Source organism: Panthera uncia (assembly GCF_023721935.1).
Source record: "Panthera uncia isolate 11264 chromosome C1 unlocalized genomic scaffold, Puncia_PCG_1.0 HiC_scaffold_3, whole genome shotgun sequence".
Taxonomy (NCBI): domain Eukaryota; kingdom Metazoa; phylum Chordata; class Mammalia; order Carnivora; family Felidae; genus Panthera; species Panthera uncia.
Genome location: NW_026057584.1, coordinates 65692492 through 65715610, shown reverse-complemented (window position 1 = coordinate 65715610; position 23119 = coordinate 65692492). Strand labels below are relative to the sequence as shown.

Sequence of the window (23119 nt, the reverse complement as noted above, 5' to 3'; positions counted from 1 at the left end):
ACAATAACAGATACAAAGAAAGAGCTGTAGGTACAAGGAGCCTTATGGTTCACACCAATCACTCCTTACCTGGAGTTACAGAAATAGTTTTCAAAGCTCTCAAGACTCTGAAAGTTCGAAGAGCTGAAAAATTGCCTAGGCTTACAAATTCTGTTACATACCTGTAGAATTAAATCAGAGTTATTCAAGATTTAGGCAGGATTTATATTATTTGCTTGGGTCTTTTATAAAGACCTTCTTGGTGATTCTAAATGATAATATCGTATGTAGCAATTTAGAAATTAGAGTCAATTGCTATGGTTTTCTTTACTCACATCATTTAAGGCCGTTTGCTGTACGTAAACTTCATAAAGTGTATAATCCTGTTGCTACGTTGGCTAGCAATATAATCAACATCTTGTGTAACTGAGGAGAATTAAATCAATAGAAAACTAAATCTTGGCTGTTGTTTCAGGGTTTCAGTTAGAATGAACTATGTGAAATCACCTAAGAGAAATTTAGGCAGGAAAAGGCAGATTGCCTTACTAACTATCTGGACATGAAAAGGTCTTCCTAGTGTAACTCCTAAGTGAGAGTTAGGCAAGTTCAGAACAAGATCTTATGATCTGCTATTATTGCTACTTTGTTTTCAAAAAACAGTTGTCCCAATATGCTGTCTTTTGAACGGTGGCCCGAGGGAATGGTGAAGAGTTGGCTCATCTGGACTAGACATGGAATTAAAGATGAGACAGGCAGCATTTGGAGACCTCAGTATGTCATTCCTACTTCTGATCCTATCTACCTCGCTGTGCCTGTAGGAGGCCGAGAAGTCAGCTCCTGAAGGAACGCTGAGGGCAAGTGGGCATGGGCCACCATCCTCCACACATATTTCACCTACTTCCGAATGGCCTTCGATTCCTTTTCTGAATCTCTTCTTCCTTGGGAAAGTTTACCACAAGAAAAAACAAGGACAGGGATGAAGAAATTGTGCATATTACCGAGTGTATCTGGGTGGGAGATGAGGATAAGGTTTATGTAGAGGGTAATGAGATGAAGAAAATCATAAAGGGAAAGAGGAGAAGAAGAAATGGGATCAGGTGAGGAATAGGAAGAGACAGAATGTGTCTGCTCATAAGTCTTAAAGATCAATTTGCTGATGAAATAATAATTTACTATATTAAATACATAATATATTAAGGACCCCATTTTTTCTATTAGTTTGATCTGTCAGAAATTTTGGAGGCTCAGAGATAGTTATATTATTCTACCAAACTAATAAAAGAAGACAGAGAGAACACGTAACACGGGTAAGCTCAGTGACAATTTGTGCAGCCAACAGAGTGGTTTCTGACTCTAATTTTTAAAAACCATTTTCACAGATGTATTCTGAATACACCTGTGCCTTCAAATTGTGTGCATGTGGGAGGGACTTGTGTGTGTGTTGAACAAGTGGCATGTATGAAATCTGCTGACATGTTTCTTACATGTGGAAATTGTAACTTCAACCGCTGCAGAAGCTGTGTGCCCAAGTGGAATGTCACTTGGACCTCTGCTGTGCTAAACAAAATCAGGAGCTTAAATGTATACATCACACCAAAATATTTTTCGGTTAAAGCAAGCTTAGTCTTTAAAAACATAAGCACTCATAGAAAGCCCAACCATATTCTGCCTTGAAGATTCAAAAAGGCACTTACGCAAATGTAATGACAGTGAAGTCGAGCCAGTTCCATGGGTCCCGAAGGAAAGTAAAATCTTCTAAACAGAAACCCCTTGCAATAATTTTTATAAGTGATTCAAAAGTATATATTCCTGTGAAGGTGTACCTGGAGGCAAGCATCCAAAAAAGACTTGATAAAGCAATAATTTTCTTTTATAGCATATCAATTTCTTATCACTCTGTCAGTGGAAGAGATGAACATTAAAAAAGGGAATCTAAGTAGGTGGATGTTATTTTCATGAAAATAAAACATAACCCTAAATTTAAATTCCTTCCCTCCCATATGAAGGGTTGTTTTTTGAGGGTCCTAAAAGCGGAGTGAGAAAGACAAGCTGTATGAAGTCCATGTGGCTACTGCCTGAAATGTCTTGGTATTGACATAAGTGAATAGAACCTCCTGAGAATTATCCAGTACATTCATGTGATGGAGTAGCCAATCAATACTATTGCAGAAGCATAAAATGATATGCCTTTAGAAAGTAAAAAACTAATTTCAATCATGTTTAATGAATGAGAGAACATTGACAAATTAGCAAGTCTTGTGGTTTTCCCTTTCTAGAAGATAAGACAGTTAACTAACTTGGAAAAAGGATTTTGTTAACATCCGATAGGATAATTCTAGGGTCTTTTGAGGTAAGATTTAATTTAGAATAAAATGTTGGGCTAATTCAGAAATGTACATGTTTCCAAAGTTTTAACCTTCTACTCAGAAGTTAGAGAATAAAATCACAGAAACCAGTGGGACTGAAGACCTATGGGTCTAACACGTTAACTTCAACACCTTAGGAATTCTTTGTATATAAATTTTATTACATCCTGTTTGGATCTCTGTTTCTTTTATAATTGGCTCCAACCTGGAAGTGTCCAGGTAGAGAAGTGGCTCTTGGGAATACCCTCGTGGTTGTTGTTTTCAGGGTCAGCAGCCACAGAGCAAAAGAGGTTACAACCTAGGCAGGATGAAGAGCCCCAGCAGAAATTAACACAAATCCAGCCTCTCTGCTGTAGAGGTAACCCAGAACAGAGTCATCAGTGCAGTTAGTAATGCTTTTAGTTTCCACAAACACTACCCTTTCACTTCAGTTAGTTTAGCCCTCAGTTTAAATGGAATTTTCAAGTTGTAAAACCCCAGATTTGGGGATTTTTTTTCCAGTGAATTTTTTGATGACAGCACTTGAAACTGATTTAGGCCTGACAAGAAGTAGATGTGCCTGATGGAAATGAAAACCCAATGAGGATCAACATTGTCTTCTCATGGCATGTGTAACATTCCCTTGTAAATTCTGAACTCAGTGAATTCATCTGGAAATTTAATTGGAGTCAAGGTTTACCATATTGGCTCTCTTCTGCAATTGCTTTCATCACATTTGCTTTGGCCACTGTAGATCCTAAAGGAAATATGGTGAGTGTCTGAGAATATTGGCCTTCTGATAACCATCAAATACAGGTGGAAGACAGATATTAGATCCAACAACACCAGCAGGCCTGAAAGCAAATGTCATTTGTCTTCCTGCTTTGTACTTGTGCCTAGAGATGGCTTTAATAAAAATATTCTTCAGTTTTATTTAGAAGGTACACTGAGGCATAGTTTCAAAATCTGTATCTATATATAGATATAGATATACATGTCTATATGTCTACATATCTATATAGTCATATCTATAACACACACATACACATAGTAGGTGGTTTCAACATAAATTGAACTTACTCTACATTCTTTGTCCAGTCAGGAGGATTACTCATTGTCATAAACACACAGTTCGTCAAAATAGTGCACATAATTAGCATGCTGAATAATGTAGATTATTGTTAAGGAACACGCAAAAGAAAATCCAAATCCACGTATTATATTATATAAAACAAACATTGAAAGATTAAACTGCAGTTTAGCCAGGATACAGTGACTAATACACTGTGGGTAATTATCTAATTTCTTTAAATTTCAGTTTTGTCATTTGCAAAATGTGGGTAATAATATCAACCCTCAGAGTAGTACTATAGATTAAGTGACATCGTGTACAGTGTGTTGTATAGATTAAGTGAGATAATGTATAATGTTTATATAAGTATAAAGTATTGTTTTGATACTATTACTGAACCAATGTATTTGCCTCCCAGAGGAGTTTAGTGGGAAAGCTGTGCAAAGTGGAGTGGTACAGTTTTTGGGCAGAGAAGCCTGATTTGAATTAATTCAGGTGCCTAAAATAGCAAATTGTTAAGGAAGGCACATATAAGCAATACTGTAATTTCTTAAGTACATATTATATATATATTTTTTTTATGTAAAAAAACCCCACGTAGTCAGAGGACAGCATGGCCCTGGGTCAGGTTGCTCTATTTTGACTGAGTTTGAACAAGTTCAGCAGCACTGAATACAAGTAGAAGTGAAAATCCCCAAAGGCCAGGACTTAATGTGACATGAATGTAATTAAAATTCAACCTAAAAGTGATCTTGGGCAATTCACTCAGCCACTCTTGCCACGGAATCTTATGTCTCCAGTGACTTTCATACAAGGTAGCTAATCAAGTGTAGACTTGGCCGGTTTCAGGTGCAGATGAAATTTGTTAAAATGTGGAAGGTTCTTGGAACAGGCCTATATATTAGTAAATATGATCCAAGTGTTAGCTAAAACAAATGACTAAGACATAACAGAGCTGAAGGGGACCTTGAAAAAAACTAGTCTAATCACTGTATTTCAGAAATCAAAGAAATAAGGCCCAAGCTCTAGGGAAATTAGCTAACTTGGCTGAGGACTAGAACACAAGTTTCCTGCCTTCATATCCAATATTCTTTCCACTACAGTTAACTGCCCAAATAAAAATTTTCCAGAAGTGAAAAAGGAAGTTTTCATCAAATGACCACATGATGGCACTAGGAATACAAACTAGGATAAGGTAACCTCCATAAACATAAGAACCTTGAACGTATGATTTTTGTTTCAAATCTTCTAATATTAAAAATGGCATATTTATGCCACTAAGGAATCTCTCGCCATCGGGTTAAAAGTAGAAATGGCCTTTTCAGTTTTATAATCTTTTTTTTAAAAAAATCAGGTATTATGCATTTATGAAAATTACAACAGTATTTCTACACTTATCATCACCAAAGCCATCAAATGAGACATAATCAGAAATAAAGTTTTTGCCCATGATATGAATACCTAAATTTAGTTGGAGTCCTTTTTAACACCAATGGAAATTGCAAAGTCAAATCCCTAAAGATCGTTTGGTAATATAATCTCAGCTTCTTTCATTAACTTCCAGAGTCGTTACTAAGCAATCCGTTTTACATGACAGAGTCATAATTCAATGACTTACATTTGAAATTCAGCCAATATTCCAGTATTTCCTCATGAATTTCATTTGGAGAGTTCAAGAATTAACTAAGTATTGGCCAAAGCCGCCTGAAATTCTCCCATAGAAAATATACTTAAAGGTTTATCCTAAGGTAAACTAAAATGCTTTATCTAATAGGTATGTCTAAACTTGGCTCTAGAAATATATTTCTCTGTTATTATATCGTTACTTATTGTAAATTCTAGATAATCACAAATTTTGTGGTAAAGATGGCAAAGATACATACGGCCATCTAAAATTAGATTTGTAAGACTCAATCCATGCAAGTATTTTTAGGAAGATATGTATATCTGTATATAAAGTGTTAAAGGCTAGGTATAATATATATTTGAAAGATAAATATATATATGCATATATATATACATATATATAATGTTAAAGACTTTGTAAGTTTCAGTGACATCTCTATGACCAATAAACTGTAAGAATAAGGCTTATAAGACAAAAGATACAAAATGAGAGTAATAAAAGCCACAGAACATGGACATTTCCCAAGCTAATTTTATATTTAGCTACAAAGCACTTATAGATTACACACATAGTTACTATTGATCACTTCAAAAGGATATGAATGTACCAAAATCTTAATAGCTATTTTCCTAAGAGGATTGAAGGGAGTTAAAATGTACAGGGCAGAGGTGGCACTGAACCGGAAGATGGCCTTCCCTTTATTCAATACTATAAAAGTCTGTAAGACAGGAACACAACATACAAGTATAAAAGTATAAACAATTTAAACGTTATTGCCTACTTCTGTTATTTGTCATAATGAATTATTCCAATGTTGCAGCTTTTAATGTACACCGTGCAGACAAACAGTCACTTTTACAGGACCGTTAGAGTCCTTTAGAGAGGACATTCAATGGTGTCATCTACCTTTTACCTGATACTTACCTGCAATTTTATCATACATAAGGTATTTGGTCAAGAGAATTGGTTTATTTTGTCAATATCTTAAACATCTGACTTGAATGAAAGTCTTAAATGGGTGCGTATTTCATTTCTTTCTAAAATTCTTAAGACACTACATTTCTTTATAGTGATTTCAGGTTTCCCAACTCGAATATCTTGCAAATTAGTCCTATAGAATGCAAAATCATTCGATAGAACTAGTACTTTTTTCAAAGTTATTTTTTAACCATTTATTCTTAAAATAAATCTTATCATCTATTGGTAATAGGAAATAAAAACAGCCACCATAAGACCCGCTCTTGAGCTAGATGGACACAATCCAATAATTGATTTTTGGAAGCCAAGCTCCTTGGAGAGTATCTGTTGACCGGGAGTGCTAAATTCTGTATTGGGATTTCTGAGTTAGCTGACACATTGAATTCTAATCCCAATTGACTGCTCATCTCATGTAGTGCTTTTTTAGTATGAAGGAAAAACTCAAAGCCCCTGAAGAATTTAGGATCCATGAACGTGAATGGAATTGCATTCCAAAAATTAGATATATTTGAGAGCAATTAGCAGTGTTCAGACAAAAAAAAAAATAAAGTAACAACATACAATAGCATAAATAACATAATGAAGGATTCTGACTCAGTGTTTCTTAAGGCATTTACTAATAATAAAATAACATAAAATTTACCCTCTTAATCATTTCTAAATGTATTGTTTGGTACTGATTTTTAAAAAGAATGCATTATATGGCCTATTATAGTAAAGTACCTTAGCATCTTTTAAATCTAATTAGTTCAATAAAAATGTCATTACTACAACTCCTCCTGATAACATTCACTGCATGAAGTGACTTCAAAACCAAAGAAAAAGTTCAAAATTAGTGGTGGAGGAGAAAAGGCTGATAAGTAGCATCTAGTTTGAAACAGTCTTCTCTTTACAACCCAAGACTGTAGAAAATTTGATTTTGTGCCTCAGAACATATTTCAAAACATAACATTTTGACTGGTTCAGGAATGAAATTCTGTATATGAAATATCACTTTAAAGATACATTTATATGAGTCTAACTCTTCATACATTAGATGCAGGTCATAATTATCACTTAGCTTTTCATATATAGTTACCAAACTCAGTAACATTTATTGAGCCCCTATATGATAAGGTGTTAATATTATGAACATTGCAAACACCTGGACGGTAGTATGGAACTAGTTTTAGGTCCAACTATTAATTTAGTTTATTCCAGTGCAAATAATGTATATTAACTAATTAGCACAATACTTGCAAAGCTCTGTGCTAGAGTTTACACAGAAAACAAAGATATGTAAGTCATGACCTCACGAAGTATATATAGTAGTGAATGTTCAACTATCTCAGCTAATAGAAGAAAGTCTAGAAGGATAATTTATGTAGAGCAAAGCTGTCCATTAGAAATATTACGTGAATTACAAATTTGAGTCCATACGTGATTTTAAATATTCTGATAGTTGTATTTTTAAAAAGTAAATAAGCAGGTAAAATTAATAATTTTTTAACCTAATATATCCATTATATTATCATTTTGTGCAACCAATATTAGAAAATTTGAGATATTTTACATCCTTCTTTTCATACCAATTCTAAGTCTTTGAAGTCTGTACTCACCATATTTAAAGCACTAGACCCACACTGGGGCAATGTCTACTGCATTTGGCAGCACAGACCTAGATGTAAACCATGCATTGTAGTGCTAGTTCAGACTCTCTTCAGCAAGGTAAAAATCAATTCTGATTTTGTTTTATTTTATTTAAAAAAATTTTTTTTAACATTTATTTATTTTTGAGACAGAGAGAGAGCATGAACAGGGGAGGGTCAGAGAAAGAGGGAGACACAGAATCTGAAACAGGGTCCAGGCTCTGAGCTGTCAGCACAGAGCCCGACACGGGGCTCGAACCCACGGACTGCAAGATCATGACCTGAGCCGAAGTCAGACTTAACCGACTGAGCCACCCAGGCGCCTCTCAATTCTGATTTTAAAGGCAAACCAAGAAAAACAGGCAAACACCCTGCTATTCAACAGCTTGACAATCTGGAAAGTAACAGTAGGAAAATATAAGTAGATTTTTTTTTTAAAACTTAAGTAGTTATTAAGAGTGTAGACTCTGGAGTCAGATGTCTGGCTCAAGTGTGGCTCCGTAGCCTTCCAGCAGTGGGATCCTAGACAAGTTACTTCATTTCTGTGACTCATTTGTCTCATTTGAAAAAAATGGGAATAAATATACTTAGCTCACAAAGTTGTTGTGATTCCAATTCAGTAGAGATTCTGATGCCTAGTATTGTGTATTTTTAGTAAATAACTCAGGTGATTCTTCAATAGCAGGGCTGTGAATCTGTGTTTGTTAACAGGTAATTTTTAAAATTGCCCGAATTGTCAATGATTATGTTGTACACATGCATTAAAATCCTTCCCCCTGACCTATAATAACAATATATAATAATAACAATTATAACAGTTTGGTAGGAATTGCTATTTATGAATCTGTGCTTGTTACTATCTAGTGATTTTGTTTCTGAGTTTTTATTTTATTTTAACATGAAATTTATTGTCAAATTGGTTTCCATACAACACCCAGTGCTCCTCCTAACAGGTGCCCTCCTCAATGCCCATCACCCACTTTCAGCTACCTCCCACCCCCCCATAAACCCTCATTCTCATTTTTTAAAAAATTTTTAATGTTTATTTATTTTTGAGAGAGAGAGAGAGAGAGAGAGTGAGAGAATGATCAGGGAAGGGGCAGAGAGAGAGGGAGACATAGAATCCAAAGCAGGCTCCAGGTTCTGAGCTGTCAGCACAGAGCCTGATGCGGGGCTTAAACTCACAAACTATCAGATCATGACCTAAGCTGAAGTCGGCTGCTTAACCAACTGAGACACCCAGGCGCCCCTATTCTCAGTTTTTAAGAGTCTCTTATGGTTTGGCTCTCGTCCTCTCTAACTTTTTTTTTTTTTCCTTTCCCTCCCCCATGGTCTTCTGTTAAATTTCTCAGGATCTACACTATGACCCAGCAATAGCACTGCTAGGAATTTACCCAAGGGATACAGGAGTGCTGATGCATAGGGGCACTTGTACCCCAATGTTTATAGCAGCACTTTCAACAACAGCCAAATTATGGAAAGAGCCTAAATATCCATCAACTGATGAATGGATAAAGAAATTGTGGTTTGGATAAAGAAATTGTGGTTTATATACACAATGGAATACTACTTGGCAATGAGTTTTTAGATAGTTGATTTGTTTATAATTTTTTATCCAAGGTGCACATTGAATTTAACAAGCCATACTTTTCCAGTCTCCTTTTCTTTTCTTTCTTTTTTCTTTTCTTTTCTTTTCTTTTCAAAGTTTATTATTTTTATTTATTTTGAGTGAGAGATAGAGAGCAAGAGGGGGAGGGGCAGAGAGAGAGGGAGACAGAATCTCAAGTAGGCACTGCACTGTCAGCACCGAGCTCGACACTGGGCTCGAACCCACGAACTATGAGACCATGACCTTAGCTGAAGTCAAGAGTCAGATGTTTCACCAACTGAGCCGCCCAGGCACCCCTCCAGTCTCTTTTTCTGAAGATGTCCACTATCTTTTCTTTCAATCTAGGGGCCATGTTACTTAAAATAAATAGTTCAAATTTAAGGTCCAATTTCATATTTATCTAAACATTATCAAAAAATTACCAAATAACAGGACTGCCTCTAAATATACAGCATTTTCCTGCCCTTAAAATAAACACAGTGGCAAAAGTAACAGAGGAAGGTTAGCAATGATCATGAACAAGAGAAAATGTAGAAAACACTATTGGTTGATTAAATTTATGCGTTAGCTTAAAAATTTAAAACAAGCAATTTCAACTTGTATATATACTGTGCTCCAAAAATATATTTGGAAAACAATTATTTGAAACTTTGAATATATTTTCCCACAGAAGAATATATACATATACATACATAGACACATATACATGTATATTTACATACACTCAAAAGCTGATGTAACTCTTAATGAAATGGAATTCTGCATTAATGGTACTGTGAAACTTTATCACTGTGTATAAGAAAATGTGACTCTGCAAATGGCAAAAGAATTCCAAGTTGGGCTGCAACTAGCTGTCACCCCTTGGCTCTGTCTTCTGCCAGAAGTGGAATCAACCTTCTTATAGTTCTAAGCTGCTGATTTGAGAAGGGGTTCTAGAAGGGAGGGGTAGAAAGAGAACTATGTGGCAGAGGAGATACATTTCAGAAGTTTGGGGTATAAAGGACTTCATAGAAAGTCAAGAGATTTCTATTAGTGTGCAGCTCTGGGAACATTTCTCATCTGGATCAATGCCATGACATCTAATTGTCCTTTTTCTCTTGTGGGTGTTCTAAATGATCTTACTTACTTCTCTGTCTATTTTGTGATAACCTCTAGATTCAGGCCAAGATTTCCCTCCTTTTCTGGCTCACTGGGGAAGGGGAAGCTTTCATACAGGTTTACCACCTGACTGAAGGGAGCATGTAATATTTAAAAATTATTTTCTCGGGGTGCCTGGTGGCTCAGTAAGTTAAGGGCCCAACTTTGGCTCAGGTCATGATCTCACAGTTCGTGAGTGCAAGCCCCAGTCGGACTCTGTGCTGACAGATCAGAGCCTGAATCCTGCTCCAGATTCCATGTCTTCCCTTCCCTTTACCCCTCCCCCTCTCAAGCTCTGTCTCTCCCTCTCTCAAAAATAGGTAAACATTAAAAGAAATTTTGTTCACTCCTGGTCTTATTCTATTTTTCCCTTTAGGCTAGGGATAATCAGCTTAAAGAATAGCCTGTGGCACCTGTCCGCCTGTGGCCCACCCAAGCTTCAATATCTGGCCTTCACCTGATTACACATGTGGTCTTTAAGCCCGGGATCACAAGCCAAAATGCCCACTGAGGCTGGGTGGTGGGCGGTCCCTATCAATTTTTGATGTGTGAATCAGTGATGCCACATATTATAAGAGAAATCCTAAATATGCATGATTATAAATGCATGCATGTATGTATGAATGTGTGTGTGTAATCTCTTGGTTTATACATCTTGGAAACTAATTCAAAATAAACATTATTGCATGAGTCTAGCAAAATCTATCTGTGGGCTCAATATCTCACAGTCAGTCAGTTCTTTTAAAAAAAAATCTCTGCTTTAAGCCCATGCAAAACAGAAGAAGAATTTGTACCCAGGAAAGAGTTTGAAAAATTGCTTGTCCCTTGGCTTTAGCTCGATGGAATAATGGGGGTGGGGCCAGTGCAGGAGATGACCCTACAGGAGATGCCCAGCTGGGCTCTTATCAGCCAGGTTACAGCTGCCTCTGCTTCAGGTTCTCTGCCTCAGAGAAGAAAAACTATAACACAGGCGCAAATAAAATCTGGGGGTCAAATATTTCCCAGCCCGTATCTTTAGCCTATACCGTGGCTGTGGTACCTTATTATATGCTCAATTTTTCTTTGACTAGAGGGGACTAATTTGAGGTCCAGTTTTATCGCAGACTTGCTATGTGAGAACTATGAGCAAACTGTTCCCTGCTGATTTCTACGTCTGCATAGAGAAGATGTGAGTGCCCATAATCAATTCTAAAGTGCCATATAAATACAAGAATTAAAGGGTGAAAAGTGTGTGTTTGTCTGGTTCTCAAATACATACATATACTAACACTTGAGCATTTGAAAGCAAGATCAATTTTTACATTGGAAGTTTGTTGCTCCATCTTTCCTCCCAAATTTCAAATTCAGAAAACAATGCCATCAGCTTATTCTTGTCTGACACTTGGGCACCTCCAAAATAGATTCAGCTCCCACCTATTATTCTGTCTTCATTGTAAAACATCTAGACTAAACGTCCATCAAGACTCCCAACTTGATTGGGGTACCTGGGTGACTCAGTTGGTTAAGCATCTGGCTTCAGCTCAGGTCATGATCTCACAGTTCATGACTTCGAACCCCGCAACGGGTTCTGTGCTGACAGCTCAGAGCCTGGAGTCTGCTCCGGATTCTGTGTCTCCCTCTCTCTCTGACCCTCCCCTGCTTGTGCTCTCTCTCTCTCAAAAATAAGTAAACATTACAAAAATTTTTTTAAAAAAGACTACCAACTTGATCTTTAAAAACGTAAAGTGGACCATGTGACTCCTCTACCCAAAGCCTACTTAGAATTCATTTTGCCCTTAAACTTCAAACTCTTTAATATGCACTACAATGTACTTTTTTCTAACCCTGGCCCACCTCCCCAACCACATCTTATTCTCTTCCTACTTATTATAGAGGCACATAATTTAAGTTTCCTGAATCTGTCCTCTTTGGAAAAAAAATAAAAGGTATTTATCACCCTATTATATCTGGTGGGAAATGTAGTTGTCTAATTATTTTTCAACTTGATCCAAACCTACTGTATCTCAAAATTTTGGTTTTTACCAAGGCAGGGGATGCCCCTGATTGAGAAGAAACAGTGAAGTGACAAGTCAGGTTTGAGAAATACTGCCAACTGAAGAGATGAGGAGTCCAGCTTGCAAAGTGGCATGAGTAGAGGGGCAGGAACAGCAGTGATGGGCTTATATGTATTCCATAACAGACTTCTCTTTTCCACTGGTATTATCAGTGCAAAGACTACAAACCAGAAGCAGCATGGCAATGGGCCACGGAAGCTGACAGATCTGTTTTAAATCTAGTGTCTGTTACTTAATAGCTTTTGTGATCTTAGGCAAATTACTTCACCTCAGTTTCATTATTTTAAAATAAAGACAAGGGTTATCTGGGAAGGACATGGGGATTAAATAACAACTGTAAATATCCTGATACATAGTGCATAGAGTACAGAGCCATTATTTTTGCCTGCCTGGCACGCCTTCTTCTGTGGTCTACACCTCTTCCTTTGAGAGAACACCTCTCCACTGCCTGCCCACATGGCTTGGGTGGAGCTGACCCACCCCTTAGCATGTTGACCACCCCTTAGGTCAACATGTGGCGCTAACCTGGTCAATGAGACCATCACATACCCTAGGCTACAGGAATTGATTCAGAGGAGGTCATGTGAACTAACTACAACCAATTCCAGGACTTCTGCTAGAGCTTTTGAAGAAAAGTGAGCTCTTTTTCTTGGGGTTATTAGGCTGTAAGCTGTTAGCTTGGTGCCACTGGTGGCTATTTTTGCCATCTTGTGGGAAGAGCCAGCCTGTGAATGCAGCCAGCATAGGAAAAAGTAGAGCCAAAAATAAAAAAGAACTGAGTCCTGACATTGTTCTTTCAGGGTGCTGGATCCTTTGATATTAACATGAGATTTACCCCACAAATACATTTATTGATTGATTAATTAGTTAGCTTCTTTGTTTTCAAAAACTAGTTTCTGTTAGATTTTTATCACTCTCAGTTGAAGGGTTTCTTACTAATATAGCTGGTACTTAATAAATGCTAGCCATTATTTTACTACCACCATCATCTGGGATTGTTTCTGAAACAGAGATGGGGAGGTGACAAAGAAGAACGAGGCATAAGGAAGAAATAATGGATGAGGAGGAGAAAGATTTGGAAGTCAACTATAGTGCCTTGGATGTAAGAGAGAGCCTTGGATGACTGCTAATTCTGAAAGACCTAATGATGTGCCAAAAAAAATACATTAATTGGGGCGCTGTCCATAGGACGATTTATGGAATCATAAGCTTTTACTTACCATCTACTTTTCTGATTTTCCATTCAATTACTTTTACAAGAAAACTCCCTGATTTCAGTTAAAAACAAAGCAAACAACTCTGTCTACCCAATATAACAATTTAAAACTCCTGCAGCAATAACAGACTAGGCATTTATTTGAAATCACAAGTTCATACATGACTCTTCATGCAGCTCCAATGAAGAGGAAGCAGGCATCTTTTTAAAAAGAGCTGATAAAAAGGGAGGATAAGTTGTTCATAAATGGCCCGTAAAATAATAAAGGAAAGAATACATTTTTAAACGGATACATTTCTACATTCCATAATTAATAAACATCCATTTTCACCACAGATCTAAAATACTTCATTCTATTTCCAGTACCCTGTCACAAAGGATATTTTCTTCCATGGTACTAGTGAGTCATCTGTAATTTTAAGAAGAACATGAGAAGAAAGAAGTTTTCTGTAATAAAGAGTAGGTGAAGAATTTCAATGTATAGCCAAATGGTGCAAAATTAACCCAAGCTATGAAATAAAAAAACTGTGGAGAAAAGAACCATAAGGAAAAAAAAAAGTTTTGTTCATAAGCTAAATGTGCCCTGCCACATAGCTAAAGTAAATAAACAAACAAAAGGAACAGTGCCTGAAATCATGTTTTGAAGACCACTGGACCAGAGCTAAGATGGTGTGGAAAATTCTGTGACTGTATTCTGACAGCATTGTTATTTTAGTTTTTAGTTCTTACCTTGGACTGCTGAAGGATTAAAACATCAGAGGGTCTGGAAATGCTTCCATGCATCAGGAATGTTCATGAGATGGTTGCTACTATTTCTTTAGTTATTACTATAATATCACTGACCGTGGAATAAACTACTTTAACAATTTTAGTAGAACTTTCGAACATTATATAATGTGCACAATTTAAACTAGGGCAAAGAAGATAAAAATATGTGGGCATATGCCATCTGAAAATACACCATCAGCAATGACATTTCCATAAGCTCACTGACATTGTCTTTTTAGAAGATCACAGAGGGTTTTAGTGTGGCTTACACATATATTTCTTTTATGGATACCACTGTACTTTAAAATATAACATAAAGAATAGGTTCTGCAGCCATTTTTACAGTAGGCTTCCTTTGCTTATTCTGTATATTAATAAGAAAGAAACTAGACTTTGTATATAGATATAAATGGCACATTATTTATTGTACCTCAGTTAAACCTTAGGGAAGTAAGTCACTGGCCTACTGATATTTGCATATTCCAGCTCATTCAGGAATAGAATAAAATCCACATCCCCAATATGAGTAATAGGTTTTTTCTAGTGACATTTTTCCTGAAAAACTTTTTTTCTAGGGACATTTCCACCATTAAGCGCTTTATCTATGCCAGGAGTATTGTGTATATGTGTAATCCACTGTTTTAATGAAGGCCACTCTGCTGATCTCAGATTTTCAAGTCATAAGACAAAACTGGTCATCAAACATCAAAAGAAATATTCATAATTATTCCAACTTTAATCAGAGCAAACTAATTCAGAATTTAAGACTATTCCTCGATACTGAAATAACCCAATTATGGAAGAAAATGTAAGACTAGAAAACAAGTAATGGCAACCATAGTCTCAAAATATGAAAATGCAAAAGAAGGACATTTTAAACACATAGCTTAGTCATGTGTCCTAAACACACAGCTTAGTCATGTGTCCTAAGCTTGCAATGTTACTTTTTAAGGATTCCAGTCCTCCAGAATGTTTCATTTGTATTGCACTTTGAATGGCTTACACTGGAAGACTTGCTGGATGTCAGCCCAGTGTTAAGGCAATAGATGTGCCTTGCCTTGGGGAAAACTCCTTCCTGATAACAATATTTCTCTTATCAGGTTGTTCTGCTTGCACAATGTGATTTGTTCCAAAATGCCAAAATGTTTTTCCTTCCTCACACAATGTGCATTTGAAGATAAGGATGGATGGTGTTAGAGGCAAGTAGGAATGTGAACCGAACAAAGTTTATAAGGGTTATTTCAGCACAAGAATCTGGCTGGCTTCCTTCAGAGTTGGTCTTCAGAGTTGGTCTTTAATCCTCAGTTTGAAGACCTTTCTTTTAACTATTTGAAAGGGGCTGCATAATTTTCTTTTCCATCTGCCCTGTTTGTTATAAGCCAATTGTTGGCTGTTTGGGGACACTCCCTCAAGACAACAGCTTTTATTGGTCTGAAAACTCTTTAATTTAAAGGACAGATTGAGTGGATAATCTGGTTTCCACATAAAGAATCACTGCCCTTGTCAACATGGATTAGCTTGGCCTTTCTCAAAGCATTCGTTTATTGTTGTATACGTAAGGACACCGTACATGAGCTGGGATGCTAGATATCAGCCCTGTTTGATGAAGGGGTAGACTCTGGGTAGCTTTAATAATTTTCAGATAGTAATTACTACCAGAGAGGTGGGACATAGATGTCAGGGGGTAGCAAAAGCCCTGCTAAAGATGAAGCCCAGTAACCCATGATAACAGCACCTCTAAACAGGCTGCTTCAATAATGAAGCAATTTTAAATACGTTAAAATGTTTGTCTAACTGAATTATCTGCATTGTCACCTTCCTTATACAAATAAACCCTTCATCATTTGATTAATTTGGTTTTTAGCTTTTGCAGACATTGCATTAAATTAATTTCCAAAGGACTGATTTAATGATAAAGTGCAACTTATAATTTAAATGATAGTTATGAAATGGATAAAATCTTACCTGCTAAGATTTAACAATAGTATGTTAAAAAGGAAAGTTGAATAAAAGATAATGAAATCTATGGGAAATGACTCTTTATTTCTTTAGTGTATAATGGGCAAACCAGTTTTTAAGACGGGAAAGTAAGTTACGCTGAAATTGGTTATAGCCTGAAAAGTTAAAAAAAAAAATCTGAACACAGTGAAAATTTTACCTGTGAAACTGCAGCAGTCAATAAGAAGTGATTTGCAAAACTGTCTCAAATCCACATATTAAAATCGTTAAGCTTATACATTTAATAAGGACTACTTGATACAGGCTGTGCCAGCAACCAAAAGAGTTCCTAAAAGTTTTGGGGGTATTTTAAGGCCTATGCCCAACTGAAAAATTTTACCTGCTCAATTGCAATCTTTTTACCCTACCCTTCTACCAAGAGTTCACAAACGTATTGTGTCCAGTGAATGATAATAAAATGTTGCAAATTAACTAGTCATAAATTTAATCTAAAATTAATACAGTAAACTTTTTCAATTTTATCTTTTTCTATGCTTTCCTTCTTGGTTTGGTGTAATCATAGTCATAATAAAAGATTGGGTGCTTAATACAAGGTATTCATTTCAAGCATAAATAGAAAACGCAAGCATTTAAATATTGTTTTATAGGTTCTTCAGAATACAATATTTATGTTAATCTTACCCATATCAATATACCTCCACCAAAATATTGAATACTTTTTTGAAATAAAAATATTGTAAGCAAAATTTTATTTTATGTATTAATAATACTGAGAAAAATGGTTGAATAGCTGTCATTATTTAAATCTTGATTTAACACTTTGTGATACAGAAATTCAGTTGTTACATAATTCAGTTGATTGAGATACTGAGTTTTAATGGCTGTCACTACTAAAAATGATACTTCCCAAAGACACATGGATCCAAATGGAAAAAGCACATTATTAGTTACTAAAACTGTAGTTTGTAGAGGAATGTTCTTTTCCAAGTAGAGAAAAGTTTCTGCAAGAAGTTGAGTTATTATTGGGGCGCCTGGGTGGCTCAGTCGGTTAAGCGGCCGTCTTCGGCTCAGGTCATGATCTCACAGTCCATGAGTTCGAGCCCCGCGTCGGGCTCTGTGCTGACAGCTCAGAGCCTTGAGCCTGTTTCAGATTCTGTGTCTCCCTCTCTCTGACCCTCCCCCATTCATGCTCTGTCTCTCCCTGTCTCAAAAATAAATAAAAATGTTAAAAAAATAAATTAAAAAAAAAAGTTGAGTTGTTATATATAACATAATTTAGAAATTGAAAACCTTGTGGCGTCAAATTTTGTTCTATGAGAAATTAATACTAATATTTTAAAAGTCTTTATCTGTCCCTAAATAAAAGTTTAGGGATAACTTGGGATAATTTTAGGATTTTCAAGTACAGAAAACACACAAAATTGCATAGTGAATACAATCTCTGGGGAGAATTTAATTTGTTAAATTAGCTGCCTGCCTACAACATACATTTATGTTCAGGTATTTGTTGTGGTGCATCTGGGACAGCTTCATCTGTTATGACATAATAAATTTGTTTTTCATGGATGTATATGCATAAAACACACATAAAGGCATTTTATTTCTTAAACAGAAGGATACTTAAGACTTTCTGCTAATTTGGCATGTTTCAGTGCTATAACAGTCCAAGGTACTCAGTAGGCAATTAGCAGTAAAATATGCCCAATAAAAAACACTCACTTTTTTATTGATATAGTACGGGTCCAGGTCCTCCAGCGGCTCTGACACCATCTCTGGAGGGATGTCTCCATAAATAAAAGGAAGGTTCTTTCCAGCTTCCAAGTCACTATTTGGCTTTGGGCCATTTTCATCATCATCTTTCTTGTCTGGTTTGGGATTCTTAGCCTTTTCTTCTGCAATGCGTCTTTCAATAGCCGCAAGAGATTCTCTGGTGAAGAAGTTGAAGCTGTCAGGTCCTGGTGGTACAAGCACTGTTTGCTCCATCTTGTCATCCTGCACATTTTAATTACCATTTAATCTGCATATGAAAGTCCTAAAAAAAAAAAGGATGCAGATATTCTAAGGAGATTAAGAGAAGATTTTAGTACCTATAAACTCTGGTCATGACATATGAACCAGATGATTAAAATTTTTGTTCCCATTTAAATTAAAATGAAATTCCTAGGGGTGCCTGGGTGGCTCAGTAAGTTAAGGGTCCAATTTCAGCTCAGGTCATGATCCTAAGGTCTGTGTTGACAACTCAGAGCCCGAAGACTGCTTCAGATTCTGTGTCTCCTCCTCTCTCTGTCTCTCCCTGCTCATGCTCTGTCCCTGCCTCTCTCAAAAATGGATAAACATTTTAAAAATATTTTAAAAAGTGCAATTCCTAAATAGAATTTTTTGTGTGTGTTGTAAGAACATTTAACACAAGATGTACCCTTTGAACAAATTTTTAAGCGTGCGAGATAGAATTGTTAACTACAGGCATACAGTTGTATAGCAGATATAGAACTTACTCATCCTGCATAACTGAAACTTTATACCCCTTGAATGTCAACTTTCTACCCCTTCAATGCCCCCCTCCCCCCCCCCCCCCCCCCCCCCCCCCCCAGCAACCACCATTCTACTTACTGCTTCAATGGCTTTGGCTTAACAGATGTGCTTTCTAGCTCAGGTTTTGTTAAATGTCCCAAGTTTATTAATTCTTGTGCTTTGCCGATACAGCAATTGTGCCATAACTTAAGGAAGTGATTCAACTATAGCCTTAATTAAAGTACATTAGGCTAAATACCATCATGTCCCTAATGGACCATTTACTCTGGGAGCTACCCAGATGAGGATATATCCCCCATAGGGGTAATGGATAGCTTAGCAACAGGATGAAGTGGAAAGGGAGATATCTCTGAGAGGGTGTATCATCCAACCCTCTAGTCCTAACAAGTGGCTCCTGACCAAGCTGGTCAAAACAGTTGGCTGCAGCCAGCCTTTTTTTTTTTTTTTTTTAATGTTTATTCATTTTTGAGACAGCATGAGTGGGAGAGGGGCAGAGAGAGAGAGGGGGACAGAAGATTCAAAGCGAGCTCTGAGCTGACAGCACAGAGCCTGACGCAGGGCTTGAAGTCATGAACTTTAAGATCATGACCTCAGCCGAAGTCAGACACTCAGCCAGGTGCCCCACTGCAGCCAGCCTTAATAACCAATCAAATAGTCACTGCTGACTGAGTCACAGACCTGAGTCTTCATCTAATCTGAGATTGAGACAGCTGGAATTGTGACTGACTTATGACATTAGCCATGCGAGGGCTTGCTTATTTGAGCACATAGACAGAGACGGTTCAGTGTTCGACAAATGCCATTTATGTGGCTAGGAATGAGAGAAAGACTAGGCTGGAAAAAAAATTCCTAGATTAGGCCTCAGATGGGAAAAGATAGCTATACATATAGGAGACAGCAGGATTCTCCTGTTTCAGGAAAAAATTATCAGAAACAAGCCAGGGTGCCAACAAAAACGGAAGTGTTTTTCTTCACTAAAGCAATAATGCTATTCTTGCTGATTCTATAGTCCTATACAGCTAAACATATTATGAGCACCCGAGGCAAAACTCTCAACTCCATGCAGCAGAGTCAGATCTGATCCGATGCCAGGAGCCAAATCCCAAATGTATTGTTTCAAGGTATATTTAATATGAGCTCAAATTTCACAGATATTACTGAGCCAAAACTTCCCAGAGCCTAAGCTACCGCTTGGATATGAGTTTTATTTGGACACTGTGTTAACTCATTAAGGTCAACAAGCTATGATACAGTTAATTGCAGCTTTGGTGAATATAAGCCACAATAATAAAATTGCAGCCATAACTGTTTGGTGAGGAGTCCTAGAGGGACCTCAAATTTCACTGAAGGAAGTCCCCACTGCTGTGAGGTTTATAACAATAGTTTTCAGTGGAAGACCAGAAACAAGTGGGACATTTAAGTCTAAATTTGTATCCTCAGTGTATTAAGTGAGCTAATAAAACTTTCAGAGTTTCTTACAATCTACCTGTAATCAGCTTAGGGCCTGGAAGAATAGAAAAATTAAATCGGTAAATTTAAATCAATGGAAAAGGAATATCGAACCTTAAAGTTCTACTTCTCCGATGAGGCATCAGGAAAACACTGGTAGTTATGTACATGGAAATAAAAGTTTAGGGATAACAAGTATGGTGTATTTTCTCATTAGGGAAGTATTATGACATAGATGTATATATGGTTTTTATTTTTAACTAGTTTCCTGATAGAAAATGTGTGTAATGATATAAACTCAAAACATTTAAAAGAAAATACAATGCAAACTCCCTTCCACCCACTCTCCAACAGTCAATTCCTGTTCCCAGAGGTAACCACTGTTATCATCTTCATATATTTTTCCAGGTATGTAATAGGTAATCACTAATCACATGAGTGTATGTATACTCATACATTTTCTTTTTTTTTTTAACATTTATTTTGAGAGACAGAGAGAGAGAGACAGAGACAGAGACAGGGTATGAGCAGAGGAGGGTCAGAGAGAGAGGGAGACACAGAATCCAAAGCAGGCTCCAGGCTCTGAGCTGTTAGCACAGAGCCCAATGCAGGACTCGAACCCACAATCGCAAGATCATGACCTGAGCTGAAGTCAGATGCCTAACTGACTGAGCCACCCAGGTGTCCCCACATTTTCTATTTAAAAATATATAGACATAGTGTCTTAGGATACAACTCTTTTGCATCTTTCATTTTTCACTTAAAAATATATATTAGAGTTCATTCCTTATCAATTTTCATAGATTCAACCATCTTTATCAGCTACATGGTTTTCCATTGTTTGCATGCACTGTAATTTATTGAATGAATCACCCAGTTATGGGTATTCAGGTTGTTTCCAATACTTTGCTATTCTAAATAAAGCTGCAGTTGATAAATTTTATACCCATATTTTCACATATATGTGGACATATTTATGGTATCAATTTCTAAAAAATGGACTTGGTTGTGCAAAAAACTGGATCTTTAATTTTGATATTATTGCAAAATTACTCACTTCGAAGTATTGATTCTCCTGATGACAATATAATGCGGTGCCTATTTGTCTACATCTTCACCACATAATGTGTTATTTTATTTTCAATATTTTCAATCTGATTGAAACAAAAATGGGATCGCAGTATAGTTTTAATTTGCATTTGTCTTACTGTGAGACCAATTGAACTTTTTTTTCATATGGTTAAGAGCTGTATTTTTTATTTTCTTTTCTATGACTTCCTATTTAAATAACAGTCCATGTTATCATTTTTTTTCCTTTTTAATCTATATCAACTTTTTAGATATGACATCAGCAATTTAATGTTGGGCCTTTTAAAAAAAACTATATTTTTCTGAGTTTGTGGTGTTTTTGTGCTACAAGGATGTCCCTTCTCACTCTCCTTTCCAATGTACCACAAGTCTTAACAACTGCAATTAAGACAAGACAAGAAAAGATGTACAGATTAAGAAGGAATAAATAAAAGTGTTTGCTGATAACAAATTGTCTATGTAGAAAACCCAAAACAAAAAATTTAAAAAACCCTGAAACTAAAGGGAATTACAGCAAGTTTGCAGGATACAAGAGCAATATGCAAAAGTAAATTGCTTTCCTGTACACCAGCAATGAACAAGTAGAATGTCTGTATGAGGAAAACTACAAACCTAATAAAAACAATCAAAGAAGAGCTAAATAAATGGAGATATTCCCTGCTCATGGAGAGGAAAACTCAGTAATATCAAAATGTCAGTTTTCCCAATTTAATTTCTGTTGGTCTATTGATCTATTGATCAAAGCAATCTCAATAAAAATTCCAGCAAATTGTTTTTTTGGATATTGACAAACTGATTCTAATGTTTATTTGGAGAAGCAAAAGACAGAATAGGCAACACAATATTGAAGGAGAAGAAAAAACTTGGATGACTGACAGAACCCGACTTCAGGACTTACTATAACTCTAGAGTAATCAAGTAGTGTGGTGTTGGTGCAAGAATTGACCAACAGGTCAACAGAACAGAACAGAAAGCTCAGGAATAAACCCATATTACTTGAGTCAACTGATCTTTGATAAAGGAGCAAAAGCAATATTATGGAGCAAAGATAGTTTTTTTCCAATGAATGGTGCTGGAACAACTGGATGTCAACAGGCAAAAACATGAATCTAGACACAGACCTTACACTCTTCACAGAAATAAACTCAAAATGGACCACAGACCTAAATGTGAAATGCAAAACTATAGAACTCCTAGAAAAGAACATAGAAGAAAATTTAGATGACCTTTGGTTTGGCAATGACTTTTAGATAAACACAACAAGCATGATCCATGAAAAAAAAATAATTGATAAACTGGATTTCATTAAAAAAAAAAAAAAAACTTCTGCTCTGTTAAAGACAATATCAGGAGAATGAAAAAACAAGCCACAGACTGGGAGAAAATATTTGCAAAAGACAAAGCAGTTAAAGGACTCTTATCCAAGATATACAGAGAAGCTCCCATTTGGGCCCTGGCTCCATATAATGGTGGAGATGATTTGAATTTTTTTAGGGCAGGGGCAATCATTTCTTTTTTTCTTTCTTTTTTTTTTTTTGTACTTTTTATTTTTTTGATGTTTATTTATGTTTGAGAGAGAGAGGGAGAGAGGGAGGGAGAGAGAGCGAGCATGAGCAGGGGAGGGGCAGAGAGAGAAGGAGACACAAAATCTGAATCAGGATCCAAGCTCTGAGCTGT

General features: G+C 36.4%; 1 protein-coding gene across 1 annotated transcript in view; it reads right to left on the bottom strand.

Moving 5' to 3' along the window:
* Positions 1-23119, bottom strand: part of LOC125911566 (sodium channel protein type 1 subunit alpha) — a 128204-nt gene that overhangs the window by 64585 nt on the left and 40500 nt on the right. Inside the window, exons 2-5 of the mRNA XM_049615552.1 lie at positions 18092-18404; positions 5623-5741; positions 3405-3494; positions 1674-1802 (exon numbers count right to left, since the gene is read on the bottom strand). Of these exons, the coding sequence (XP_049471509.1) occupies positions 1674-1802; positions 3405-3494; positions 5623-5741; positions 18092-18355 (602 nt within the window). The 5' untranslated portion in view covers positions 18356-18404. The remainder of the gene's footprint in view (positions 1-1673; positions 1803-3404; positions 3495-5622; positions 5742-18091; positions 18405-23119) is intronic.